Source organism: Chrysemys picta, chromosome 4 (genome assembly GCF_011386835.1).
Source record: "Chrysemys picta bellii isolate R12L10 chromosome 4, ASM1138683v2, whole genome shotgun sequence".
NCBI lineage: Eukaryota > Metazoa > Chordata > Testudines > Emydidae > Chrysemys > Chrysemys picta.
This window is the reverse complement of record NC_088794.1, coordinates 42,820,381-42,834,013: the sequence shown is the minus strand read 5'-3', so window position 1 is coordinate 42,834,013 and position 13,633 is coordinate 42,820,381. Positions and strand designations below refer to the sequence as shown.

The window sequence follows — 13,633 nt, the reverse complement described above, 5'->3', positions numbered from 1 at the left end:
GCTACAGCTGTTTGGCGACGGCAAGCACTGGGAGGTAGGCGGAGGAGCGGGGACACGGTACGTTCAGGGGAGGAGGTGGAGGCGAGGTGGGGTGGGGAGCTTGGCTGCCAGTGGATGCAGAGCACCCACTAATTTTTCCCCATGGGAGTTGGCGCCTATCGATGGAAGCACAAATGCTCATTACTATGGGGAGAAGATCTGTGGCAGGTCTGGTAGGGCTTAAACCTTTGGCATACCCTAAAGGAGTTGTTAATCAAAGGAGGAGACAAAAAGGGCAGTGGAGTAACCCCCCCTACTAAACACATCTATATAAAACTAAAATAAGTAAGCAAATTTTAAGAATAAATGATATACTAAGAAAGGTGGGTAGTTGTAGAATCAATGGACACGCAATCTCTCAGCCTCAAACTGCAGGCTGTTGAGAAGGAACTGAGAGGCAGCAGGCTCACTCTTTCCTATATTCCCTCATTTGGAGGGACATGGCGCTGCTCTGTGCAGTCACAGGCCCACAGCTACTGCTTTGCATTCTCCAGTCGAGAGCACATAGGCACACATGCATCCTATTGTGGAGCACCCACAGACACACACATTCAAAGAAGAACTCAAGATTTATCCTTTAAGTATCCTAAAAGTACTGCTCTGGGTTGGCCATGCTGTTGACTCAGGTTCTATTTCCTGAGTCACTTTAACTTCCAGGAAATATTCTGTGTGTGTACAGTTCTTTGAGCACCCTTGAAGAACTTTGGTACAAAACTCACAAAAAATAGTTATTTTAATAATTCCACTAAATAACAGAAATAATGCAAAATGATTCAGAAATACATAATAAGGAAAGTTACCTTTATCTAATAAAATTCTCCGTATCATGCAAAATGAGTACAAGCAACTCAGCATCACAAGTATAAAGTTCTTATACTTTGGATGGTTTAACATTCCTTTGAAATAATGTTTTGGCAAATGGTTCTTAAAAAAGCCAAATACTGTACCACTTATCTCAACTAAGCTTCTTTGGCAGCCAAGATCAAGGTCTTTAGAAGAGAAGTTACCTAAGTTCTGCACATAAAAGAAGAACCTAAAATGTGTCAGCTATCACAAAATTCAAGTAGGAAAAAAAGTCTAAATTTTCCATTTGCAATATATGTAATTTATTTTGTTTTCTTCTTTAAGAACAGTTCATGAATAGAGAACCCCATTATAAAGCTCATTTTTCTGGCAGAGTTCCTTCTTTCTGACAGAATGATTTATAATGAATTGCTGCAATCTGCAACTTCATTAATCATGAAAACACCCTTATAGTCAGTTTTAACTTAAGCCATGCTTTGAATTCTGGAAAGAGAAGTTAGGGACCCAGAAGGTAATATGATTGAGCAACACAGAAAGCTAAACTCAGAGCCAAGGAAGGCATTACTTCACATCTAATACAATGCAGCACAGGTTAAACTGGATAAAATACTTATGCACGAGCAAAGTTTCATAACTGCTCTTTGTTTAAACATAGGTGTAGCGTAAACTAGGGAAGTGGTTTCAAAGTTTTGTCTATAGACCGCTGGTCAACCTCAGTTCAAATTGCTGCCAGCTCAAATGGGGCTGGCTCTGCTTGTTTCCAGCTGACACACAACAGATAGGGAGGGATGGGGGGGGGGGGGGAGATAAAATAAATGAAAATATTAATGTACAAAAACATGTTCAACCTCTTTTTTTAAAATGACAAGATTGATCACACTGAAGACAGTTAAAAATAAATTCTTACTTAACACTACTTTTCCAGGTAAACAATTGCTGTAATTGCCACAGGAACCGTCACATTAGCCCACACATTAAATATCATCTCTCAATCACTCTGATTATATGCTTGAGCTATCAGAACAAACTTTATGTATAGTACTCCTGCAACATGCTGCATCTTTAATAGCTTTTCCCATTATTTTGTGTTCACAGAGAGCAGCATGTGTTTAACGTTTATTCCCTGCAAGCAAAACTACACAACTGCATTATACATTACTTTGTTGCTTCTGCGAGTGGGATATTTTCTCTCTTTTTCTCTTAGAGATACATTTTTGGTTGCCAGACAAGCCATGTGACTGATTGTAAATAATGCCATGAAAATGAAACTAAAGATACACAAACACACCATTCCTGAAAAGTCATGAACTACAATTAGTGAAGCAGATTTTTCAATGTTATAAAAGCAACAAATATTTTTATTAATCTTTTCCCCCTTCCTATCACCTCTTGGGTAGCTGTCAACTGCCATTTGGCTGAATTCACTACATTTCACACATTTAAATCCATCCCAATCTTGTCAGGTTATACCATGAAACACAATATTTGCTTAATTCCATATAAGAAAGTTGGCCATTCATGGCTAGTCCAGAATGTGGAGTGGGACTAAGAGGGCAAAGTTAAACCCCTTGCTCAGCCACACCTGTCTGTAAAGGACATTCTTACTGATTAATTCCCAGAGCTTATTTCAAGTGCTTATATTGGACGGCTGACCACCGGTGAGGGAGGCACCTTCAAATGAACAGCAGAAGTGAACTTTTTTTTTTTAATCTTCTACTGCTGCTGTCAATCCCTCCCTCTTCTCCATTTGAGGTTATTGGTTCCATGTGGTTATCATTCTGTCACTCTGTATGTAAAGGGTTGTTTGTTGCACATTGTATTATGACTGGATATGGCCTGCACCTCTGAATATTGAAGCAACTGTGCAGGCACATGGTACAACTGTTTTGTCTTGAATTCACAGAATTACAGCTTTGTCACCTATTCTGCGGCCCATCTTCTCCTCCATTGACAAAAAAAATTTAATGGAAGTGTTGGTTGGTGCTCCTGGCCCCAAACAAGTCCTGAGATGGGCAATGCCACTTTCCTGTGAATTTGGCAACCAGCCAGTTGTCACAGTAGGCAGGAGTCTGATCCGTATGGAGGCCTACATAGGCTTGGTTACAACTTGGAATAAGGCAGACTTGGTGAACCCGGGAAATGTTTGCATACTTTAAATTTGAGAGAGACTGAACCACACATGATAAATATCAATCGTGTTTATTGTGCTACTGGAAGGTGGTCAGATACGAGGGTGGCATAAGAACCTGTACAGAACAGAACATAATTTGGTCCCACCTATACAAGCAAGACTAAACTATATTAAACTCACTAGCTTAAAACAGGAGATTTGACAGTGGGGATGGACTAAACAAGGTAACACAAAAAAGTGATAATCAACTTGACAGCCCTAATCATTAAAGATTTTCAAAGGCTGGGTATTTTGTAAGACGCACATCTCCTTGTCAGTGTTACAATAAAGACTCAGTTGCAAGTTAAGATTTAATGAATTGTGAAACTAAATGAATTTATTCTTATTCAGCCACATGCAAAATAAATATTTAAATAATCTCTCTAAATGGTTTCAGTTATGTACTGTAGTGATTTTCAGATTACATAACTAGCTTACAAACAAGGGTTTCCCATTTTAAAATATTTCCTCAGCATTTGAAGTAAAGTTATGAGGGGAGAAAAAAATCAAAGTTACACGAAGGGGAACAGGAAGTCCAGGGACCTAGGCTTTGTCTACACTACCTCGTTTTTAGTGATACTGCTATGCCACTACAGCCGTGCCGCTAAAAGGCACGCAGCATAGCTGCTGTTTGTGTGCAGGAGAAAGCTCTCCTGCCGACAAAAAGCTTCCACCCCCCACGAGCGGCAGCGGCTCTGTTGGCAGGATAGGGTTAGATTTGGGGTTGTTTTTTTTAAACACCCCTGAATGACAAAAGTTTTGCTGATGAAGTTCCAGTGTCGACAAAGATTTAGTCTACTCTCTCCCACCACACGTGAATTCTGGGAGTTCCTTAATGTCAATTTCACATACACACCCCAACAAGCGCTGGCTTCTAATTTTTCCTGGGGGTGTTTAAACCCCACTCAGCCCCAGGCCTTCCCCAAACTTAGGTTTACCATATTTCAGCAAGCAAAAAAGAGGACGGGAGGAGCCCCGCCCTAGCCCCGCCCCTGCCCCTCCCACTTCCCGCCCCCCCCAGAACCCCCAACCCTCCCCCCGTTCCTTGTTCCCTGACTGCCCCCTCCTGGGACCCCTGCCCCTAACTGCCCCCCAGGACTCCACTCCCTATCTAAGCCTCCCTGCCTCTTGTCCCCTGACTGCCCCAACCCTTATCCACACCCCCACCCCCAGACAGACCCCTGGGACTCCCACGCCCCATCCAACCACTCCCCACCCCCTGACAGCCCCCCCAGAACTCCCAACCCATCTAAACCCCTCTGCTCCCTGTCCCCTGACTGCTCCAATCCCTCTCCCCACTCCTGCCCCCTGACAGCCCCCCCCAGAACTCCCAGCCCCCCACCCCCCGCTCCTTGTCCCCTGACTGCCCCCTCCTGGGACCCCAGCTCCTAACTGCCCTCCAGAACCCCACCCCCTACCTAAGACTCCCTGTTCCTTGTCCCCTAACTGCCCCCTCCTAAGACCCCCCCCAACTGCCCCCCAGGACCCTACCCCCTACCTGTACCCTGACTGCCCAAAACTTTCTCCACTCCCCCCAAAAAGCCCCCCCCGTTTCTTGACTGCCCCCTCCAGAACCTCCCTGCCCCTTCTCCTGCCCCCTGGCCCCCTTACCCTGCTGCTCAGAACAGGGTGTTGGGCTCTGTGCGAGCCGAGCCGGACACGTGGCTGCGCTCCCCAGCACAACAAAACCCGGTCCCTGGCCCTGCACAGTGCTGCCGGACCGGGCTGCAGGGGAGAGTTGCCGGCTCAGAATGCAGGGCGGATCCGGCTCCTCTACAGCTGCTCCAGAGTCCAGCCCGGGACTTTCCTGCAGCCCTCCCAGCCGCTCGCTCTGCTCTGCCGGGGGAAGGGGGGAAATCCCGGACATTTTGAGTGCTTTACAAATTCCCCCTGGATGCTATTTTTAGCACAAAAAGGAGGACATGTCCGGGTAAATCCGGACGAATGGTAACCCTACCCAAACTCCATCCCTTCCCTCAACCCCCCACCCTGCCTCTTCCTGCCCCACTCCACCCCTGCCCCATTCCACCCTTTCCCCAAGCCCCCACTCCACCCCTGGGCCTACCCCCACTCCACCCCTTCCCCTCAAGGCCCCACCCCACCTTTTCCCATCCCGCCTCTTCCCGCCCTCTCTCCCAAGTGCTGTTCCGCGACATGCAGGAGATGCTGGGAGGTAGGGGGAGGAGTTGATTGGCGGGGGCCTCAGGTGGGCAGGAGTGGGGGAAGGAGGAGAGTTTGGCTGCCAGTGGCTAAGCACTGGCAATTTTTTTTCCTTGGATGCTTCAGCCCTGGAGCACCCACGGAGTCTGCACCTATGCACACCTCTCCCCCTCCCCACAGCTCATTATGGGAGTAGTGAGAGTCAGCAATTCTAAACAGCAGAAAGAGATAAAAGATCAGGTCACTTTGATCTAAGGAGCAGTCGTTGCCTGCTGAATTGCTACCTTTTTTTAATTTCTAACTTTTCCACGTATGTGGCATGAGGAGGAAAGAACTGAAAAGAAAGGATGGCACTAATCTGATCAGAACTCAGCTTCCTCTGAAGTCAGGCACAGGAACCAAGGGTTTGCCTTCACTCCAGGTAGGAACAAGCCTCCCAGCCCAGGAAGACAGACTCGTGTTAGTGGGGCTCAAACTAGGAGTGCTAAAAATAGCAGTGTGGATGTTGAAAGCCCACCAGCAGCCACCAATGCTGGCCTTAGATGCTAGCAGTGGTTCTAGTGATAAATCCTACTGGCACCTTTAGCTGTGAAGATTGGAAGTGCTATGTGATTTTCTGCTGAGGCATCAAGAGGGGCAAAAAATGCAGCACACTGGAACTGCTTATATGTATCATGTAGTGCTTATGGGCATGTCTACATTACAAACTTAAGTTGACCTATGTTAAGTCAACTTACAGCCACTGTAGTAATTACTAAGGTGGTTCATGTCCACACTGCCCTTCTTCTATCGGTGCTACACAACCTTACCTGGAGCACTTCCACCAACTTAGGAGGAGCAGTTGAGGGGCTGAGAGCTGGGGCTTTCAGCTCTGCATACAGCTCCTTGCTGTGAGCCCGGCTGCCCGCAACTTCCTGCCGGGAGCTCGGCTGTCCCCACCCCTGGACTCTCAGCTCCCTGCTCCCCACCAGGAGCATGGCAGCTGCCCGGGCTCTTGGCTACCTGCAGGGAGCCAGGAGCCCGGCGGGCGCAGCCTGGCTCGGAGCCGGGAGCCAGGAGCCCGGCGGGCGCAGCCTGGCTCGGAGCCGGGAACCAGGAGCCCGGCGGGCGCAGCCTGGCTCGGAGCCGGGAACCAGGAGCCCGGCGGGCGCAGCCTGGCTCGGAGCCGGGAACCAGGAGCCCGGCGGGACACAGCCTGGCTCGGAGCCGGGAACCAGGAGCCCGGCGGGACACAGCCTGGCTCGGAGCCGGGAACCAGGAGCCCGGCGGGACACAGCCTGGCTCGGAGCCGGGAACCAGGAGCCCGGCGGGACACAGCCTGGCTCGGAGCCGGGAACCAGGAGCCCGGCGGGACACAGCCTGGCTCGGAGCCGGGAACCAGGAGCCCGGCGGGACACAGCCTGGCTCGGAGCCGGGAACCAGGAGCCCGGCGGGACACAGCCTGGCTCGGAGCCGGGAACCAGGAGCCCGGCGGGACACAGCCTGGCTCGGAGCCGGGAACCAGGAGCCCGGCGGGACACAGCCTGGCTCGGAGCCGGGAACCAGGAGCCCGGCGGGACACAGCCTGGCTCGGAGCCGGGAACCAGGAGCCCGGCGGGACACAGCCTGGCTCGGAGCCGGGAACCAGGAGCCCGGCGGGACACAGCCTGGCTCGGAGCCGGGAACCAGGAGCCCGGCGGGACACAGCCTGGCTCGGAGCCGGGAACCAGGAGCCCGGCGGGACACAGCCTGGCTCGGAGCCGGGAACCAGGAGCCCGGCGGGACACAGCCTGGCTCGGAGCCGGGAACCAGGAGCCCGGCGGGACACAGCCTGGCTCGGAGCCGGGAACCAGGAGCCCGGCGGGACACAGCCTGACTTGGGAGCGGGGAGCCTGGGCAGCTGCCTGGTTGGGAGCAAGGAGTCCAAGGGCAGTCGGGCGCTAGCTGAAGTCCCCCCCGTCTCTGGAGCCATCAAATTGACAAGAATTACAGCCAACAGTGGATGTAAGTAACCCACAGTGTCTACACTGACACTACGTCGTCCTAACTACACCAACATAAGCCCTATTCCTCTAGTGGTTTAGTAGGGAACTTATATTGGCAGGAGCAAGGCTGTAGTACATATGCTGACATAATTAGCTTGATGTGAGCTGTAGTGTAGACCAACTCTAAGTCTTCAAGTTTCTGCTTCCTAGGTAATATGCAGATTCACCCATTAAGTAGTTTTCTGCTTGTGTATGCGATCTAACATTATTCCTTATGACACTCTAAGAGAAACCACTGTTTGCATGAACATTTTATAAATACTATTTGCAAGGTGCATTCTCTGCATATGCACGCATTAATTATTAACTTATTCTCCTACGTCATTCTTCAAATACATTACAAAAAGATGTGTAATAGCACAAACTCCTGGCTGAACTCAAATTTTCACTCTGTGTCACTCTTGAACCATAAAGAGTCAGAGACTTCAAACAGACACAATGAACAAAGACTTCACATTCCTTTAGAAAGGTGTGCCAGAAACCGGAAGTATTTTAACTATCAAAGGTTGAGAATGCAACACATTTACTCCAATTGTTCTGTGGTATACTGCAGCCTTCAGTACTAGCAATAACAATATAATGACTTTTCAATTCTTTCACAGTCGTTGAATCTTACTGTATGTCTGACAAAAGTTATTTTGGGACTTACTGTGAAAAAGGTCAAACTGATCAGATGTATGACAAAAGTAAACACTAAACAGTGTGCATGATAAGAAATCATCTGAAAATCAGCATTCATCACCTTTTTACATATGCATGTTTTGTAAACTGTCTCATTTTATAAAGCACAACTACAAACATGAATGAACTCATTATTTAGCATAAGAGTGATTCACTAAGAAATTGTTTCATGTGATCAAACAATGTTTACTAGAAATGTGTGCATGACATTCCAATTCTCAGCAATACCGAAATGTATCTTTCCAATAAATGATCCAAATACATGAAGCATTTAAGAAAAAAATTTCTATGGCTACAATTTCATTTGTTCACGAAGCACTGATTTCAAAACATTTAGTGTAATCATAAGACCTCAGATAAAATCCTGATCATTAAAATAAACTTCTTGCTTAAAATGAAAACAGATTTTGAAAACTCAATCATATAGATCAGGCACATACAAAGCACATGCAAATTTGATTTCCTTATTTCTCTAATTTAACACATTTTCAGTCACCCAACCAACCATTAAAATTGCTACTAGCAAGACAGGCACTATTGTACAGTTTTACGTAAGAACATTAACAGAATGAAAACTGAAAACACATACATACCTGTCTGACACCTGGTAGAAAGGATATCCTGGTTTAGGAACAGAGTTTGAAAATAGAGACTGACTACACATTGCCTTCACGTATTGTATCCACTTAAAGTGTTTCCATATTCCTTACCAAGGAATTAAGTACAAACATCCATATCTGTAGACTTGTTCAGAAGATAACTGAAGAGAAACCAAGTGCATATTCAAAGGTCTTAAAATTCTGACTGCATATCAGACTACTTCTTCCTGAAATTCCTAAAAGCCAACACCCTCATGACATCACATGACACAAAATTACAAATGTAATCATCTCCTTAAAAAGAAAAGAGTCTCTCTCATTTCTAATCAGAAATAAAATCCTGCAGTGCATCCTTCTTGTAAAGACAGCACATGTAAGGCTGAAGAGAAAAAAGAGAAAGACCTGCTGTCTGAAACAGCAGCCGTGGTTTGGCAGTCAGCCAGCAACCAGCAGAACTTATTGCCAATGCTGCAAATCCCTCCTATCAGCTAAAGAAGATCAAGACTGCAGGGGAAACATGATTTTAGTCCCATGACAAGAACTCCCTTGGAAATGCATATAAGATCTGTGATAGGACCTTGAATCTCTATTACAAAATTCTCAGAAAGAATCGTTTCAACAAAACCCTACAATTTATATAGTTATTTTATCAACCATCTCAAATCAACATCACAGCGCATTATAGTAGTATGACAGAATCCCTCTGTGCTAAAAAGAAACCATATCCCACTATTCTGGCAACTCAGCTAAAAGGTATTGTGTTTTTTGTTTTTGAAAAACATACTGACAAAATTCTTTAGGCAAGTGAGCATATAAATAAAGTCATTTTGGTGTGTGTGTGTGTGTGTGTGTGTGTGTGTTCTCCTCTTAAAGAAGAAGGGAGAAAAACTGAATAAAAAGCAGGAAAAAAATTTGAGCAACTCAGTGTTACTAAAGCCTCTACATTCTAGTACCATAATGCTTATGTTGAACATGTTTAAACCGTACATAATATTTATTAGTTTTACAGTGAAGAATTTGTACATGTCCTTCCAATAAGCCAAAATGGAGGATTGATGTGGGTTTTAATTTTAGTACTATATAATTTTTAAAGGACATTGAGGTTAAAAATAAACAAATTTCCTTACATATGCTAGCAAAAATACTGAAAGGAGAATTTAAAACATCTAAATTATGATTTACTATTTCTGATTTCTTTTTGTTTCTCATCTTGGAAATAAAAAAAGGAATCAACTTTGTTTACTTTAAATTTCTGGTCAAAGATTGGATCAAACCACTAGTGATGATGAAGAAGGTGAAGTCAAACCTTCATTTGTTCATTGTATGACATTCCACTCTGTGTTCAAATTCTCTATTCTGTCCTGATCACACGGCAGCCCCATTGCTGGTAGTGCCTCATTCCACCCAACAGTTGGTGTTTTATAAGACAGATGTGACAGAGTGGGAATGTTCTTAATGTTTTCTCTGAATACTGTGTGGGTGTCTCAGTTTCCCCTATGCATTTCTCAGGTATCTAGGTTGGAGGATCAGGGTGTGTGATTGTTGCAGAGCCCAAAAGGCCCCCTGTGATATGATCTGCACAGAGAATGGCTGATCCTCTGTCTCCTGGCAACTAATCGCCTGGGCCCCTCCTCTACAAAGGTGCCAACTGAAGGTGTTGGAGAACAAAGAGATCAGGTGACCTCCTGGCCCGGGAAAGTGACAAAGGGAAAGGAGGGGCTGGAGAGTTTCAGTTTGGGGCTGGCTGGGAAAATGGAGGGGAGGCTAAACAGACCTCCTGGCCTCTCCTGGCCCCCCAAGATGGACTTGAGTGAGGGGGTCCTGTTGTCTGTTCCTGCAAGACCTGTCTTGAACTGTGTTCCTGTCGTCTAAATAAACCTTCTGTTTTACTGGCTAGCTGAGAGTCATGGTAAATCGCAGGAAGCCAGGGGTGCAGGGCCTTGTCTCTCCCCAAACTCCGTGACAAAAGGCATCTGTAAAAGCTGGACAGACATTGAGTAGAATCCAGAAGTTGCGGTTGTAGATTTATAAGAATCAAGTCTGTGTAATTTTTCAGCTGGATTAACAAACACTTCTTGTCCTCTTCACATATGGATTGAATATAAAAGCCTTCACTAGTCAGCCTCTGGACAGAAGTCTTTGCTTCTTCCAGTATGTTTTCAATCAATCCAAGTGTAGCTTCTATTGCTGGACAAAGATCTACTAGTGTTGTAGCAGAAGCCTGGATGGCATTGTTTAATAACCCAAGTGGCTTCATCAGTACACTTACAAGAGAGAGAATGGGGATAGTCTGCTCTGAAATTAGTAGCAAAAATAGTTCACCAGCCTCACTACTTAGATCTGTCCCATCTCATTAGATGCTTTCCAAAGCCAGTAATAACTGCTGCAGTAATTTTAAGACAACAGCCAAGGACCGCTCACGAGAAAGCCACAGGTTTTCCCAGGTTGGACTAATTTGATCTTCTATTTTTCCCAAGTCCTTTTGGATTCTTGCTGGAACAAAACAAAACAAAAGAGTATAAAAAAAGACATTAAATTGATGGCTTTTAAAATGTTTTTTAAAGATTCTGCAGCTCATACTAGTGCTAGTTGGAATAGATGGTCTCTACAGTGTGTATAGAAGAGATTGCTTTTCTCTGAGCAAAACTTGTATTCTACTATGTCTTCCAGAGAAGTTTGCAACTCCATCAAATGCACAAGCAGCCATCTGTTTGGGGTTCAATTTACAAGCATTTAACTCTTCGAAGATGTGGGTTTTCACAGATGCGGCCAATGTGTCTTCTATAACCTGAACATCTAGAAATGAATCTATTGGCCTACCACTGACATGAAGATAACCACAATGACTTAATACTTGATTACTACTTGCATCAGTACATTCATCAGCTGTGTATGTATATTTTTTGAATGTGGTGAGAGAGTTCTTCACTTTTTCAACTGCTGAGTCTTTCGATGTTATACCACATGCTTCTAACCTGTCAGCTGAGTTTCTTGCAGAAAGATAGTGAGCATTTGTCAGTCTTGTTTGGAACCGGTGTCCAACTTCAGGATTAACAAGTGACAATGGACTTAACATTGGCCTCCAGTTTGTAATGTGTGGTATCTCTTGCTTAAATAGAAAGTATGATGCAAAAGCCAAGTTTGTTCACTTGTAAACTGTGTTTGTGTTAGAGCATTCTCAAAAGCCTCAGTAAGTACTTCTAAAATTGGCTTTTACAGTGATTGGCTTCTAAGGCTTTATACATGTCCCTGCAGTCCAGAGGCTTGGTGTTCTAAAGCCTTTTCATGTAGGTTGTCAGCACTGGCTTTGCTTATCGACCTAGCGAACCAAGCTTCTCCACTTTTACTATATAAATTCATGATCCTCCCACATCTTGAATACTGCGTGCAGTTCTGGTCACCTCATCTCAAAAAAGATATATTGGAATTGGAAAAGGTACAGAGAAGAGCAACTGAAATGATTAGGGATACGGAACAGCTTCCATATGAGGAGAGATTAAAAAGACTTGGACTTTTCAGTTTGGAAAAGAGACGACTAAGAGAGGATCTGATACTGTAGAGGTATATAAAATTTTGACTGCTGTGGAGAAAGTGAAAGTATGGTTAACTCCGTCACATAATACAATAGAAATTAATAGGCAGCTGGTTTAAAACAAAAGGAAGTATTTCTTCACACAACACACAGTCAACCTTCAGAACTTTTTCCAGGGGATGTTGTGAAGGCCAAAACTGTAACAGGGTTCAAAACAGAACTAGATAACTTCATGGAGAATTGGTCCATCAATGGCTATTAGCCAGGATGGGCAGGAATGTAACACCATGCTTACAGTGTCCCTAGCTTCTGTTCGCCAGAAGCTGGGAGTGAACGCCAGGAAATGGATCACTCAATGATTGCCTGTTCTGTTCATTCCCTTTGAAGCACGTGGTATTGGCCATTGTTGGAAGACAGAATACTGGGCTAGATGGACCATTGGTCTGACTCAGTATGGCCGTTCTTATGTAAAATTTAATTATAATATAATAAAAAAAATTTAGCACAGAAATTCCCTAAGATAACCTCTCAAGATAGTGACCATGTGAGATAATGACCTTTACAAATAATGCATTTTAAAAATCTTGGCCTACTAGGAAACATATATTTATACAAGTTTCCCAGTCACAAATCTAGCATTCTGAAGCAGTAAAATATAGTTCAAACAAATATTCTTTTAATGTGCCCCTTCCATCTCCCTCCACTGCACCGCACTTATAGTAGTTGTCCTTGGTCAGTGGAGACCCAGAGTTCAGAGGTGCTTTCGTGTGAGTTCACCTCCAACCCTGGGGAATGGGGGGGAGGGAGAAGGCACCCCGCTTGTTCTTTCAGCTGCTCGCGCTCGCTCCAGCTGCTCACTCTGTCCGCTGTTATTCGTCGTGACCGTTCACTCCACCGCTGCATTGCCGATGGCCCTGCAACTTCTGCTGCCACCTGCCACTGTGACCTCTGCGAGTCTGTCTCTTGAAGTTCTACCCAGCTCTCATGATTTCAGCTCTCAGTGGGGGAACCTCACTGCTAGTGCAGGCTAGGCAGTCTCATACACAGAAACACTGTCCCCACAGCTGGACTAAGCACTTAGACCTGATTATCAGTGATTTCAGCTCTACTGGTCACTTAAAAAAAACAAAAGACTCTCTATGGAGCCTAATCAGCTCTATATTTAAACAGGGGAGAGGGGCAAGTCAAATAGTGCCTGTGACACTTAGGCAGAGCCCACACCACCAAGCAAAACACCTGTCTCCCTCCTGCCCCCCCTCCACTGGGATCTGGCATCCAAATCTCCTGCTTAGCAAGAAGAACAGGAGAACTTGTGGCACCTTAGAGACTAACAAATTTATTAGAGCATAAGCTTTCGTGGACTACAGCCCACTTCTTCAGATGCATTCTTCGGATGTGGGCTGTAGTCCACGAAAGCTTATGCTCTAATAAATTTGTTAGTCTCTAAGGTGCCACAAGTTCTCCTGTTCTTTTTACGGATACAGACTAACACGGCTGCTACTTGCTAGCAGGTTTCAGAGGTCAATTCAGGTGAGGGTGACCAGTGCACAATACAATAATTTGTATTGAAAGAGGTGCAGGGCCTCAAGCAAGTTTTTTACATTAATCACTGAAGTGGCAAGCC

At 45.3% G+C, this 13,633-nt stretch overlaps 1 protein-coding gene across 27 annotated transcripts in view; it reads right to left on the bottom strand.

Annotated features, from left to right (window-relative positions):
* The window catches only part of PLEKHA7 (pleckstrin homology domain containing A7), a 299,188-nt gene that overhangs the window by 175,679 nt on the left and 109,876 nt on the right, over nucleotides 1-13,633 (bottom strand). For 5 of the 27 annotated variants that reach the window (XM_065592110.1, XM_065592121.1, XM_065592112.1 and 2 more), the window contains one exon: nucleotides 8,472-8,638. The exons of the other annotated variants lie outside the window; for them this stretch is intronic. In XM_065592110.1, coding sequence (XP_065448182.1) covers nucleotides 8,472-8,542 — 71 coding nt within the window. In that variant the 5' untranslated portion in view covers nucleotides 8,543-8,638. The remainder of the gene's footprint in view (nucleotides 1-8,471; nucleotides 8,639-13,633) is intronic. 27 annotated transcript variants of the gene reach the window in all.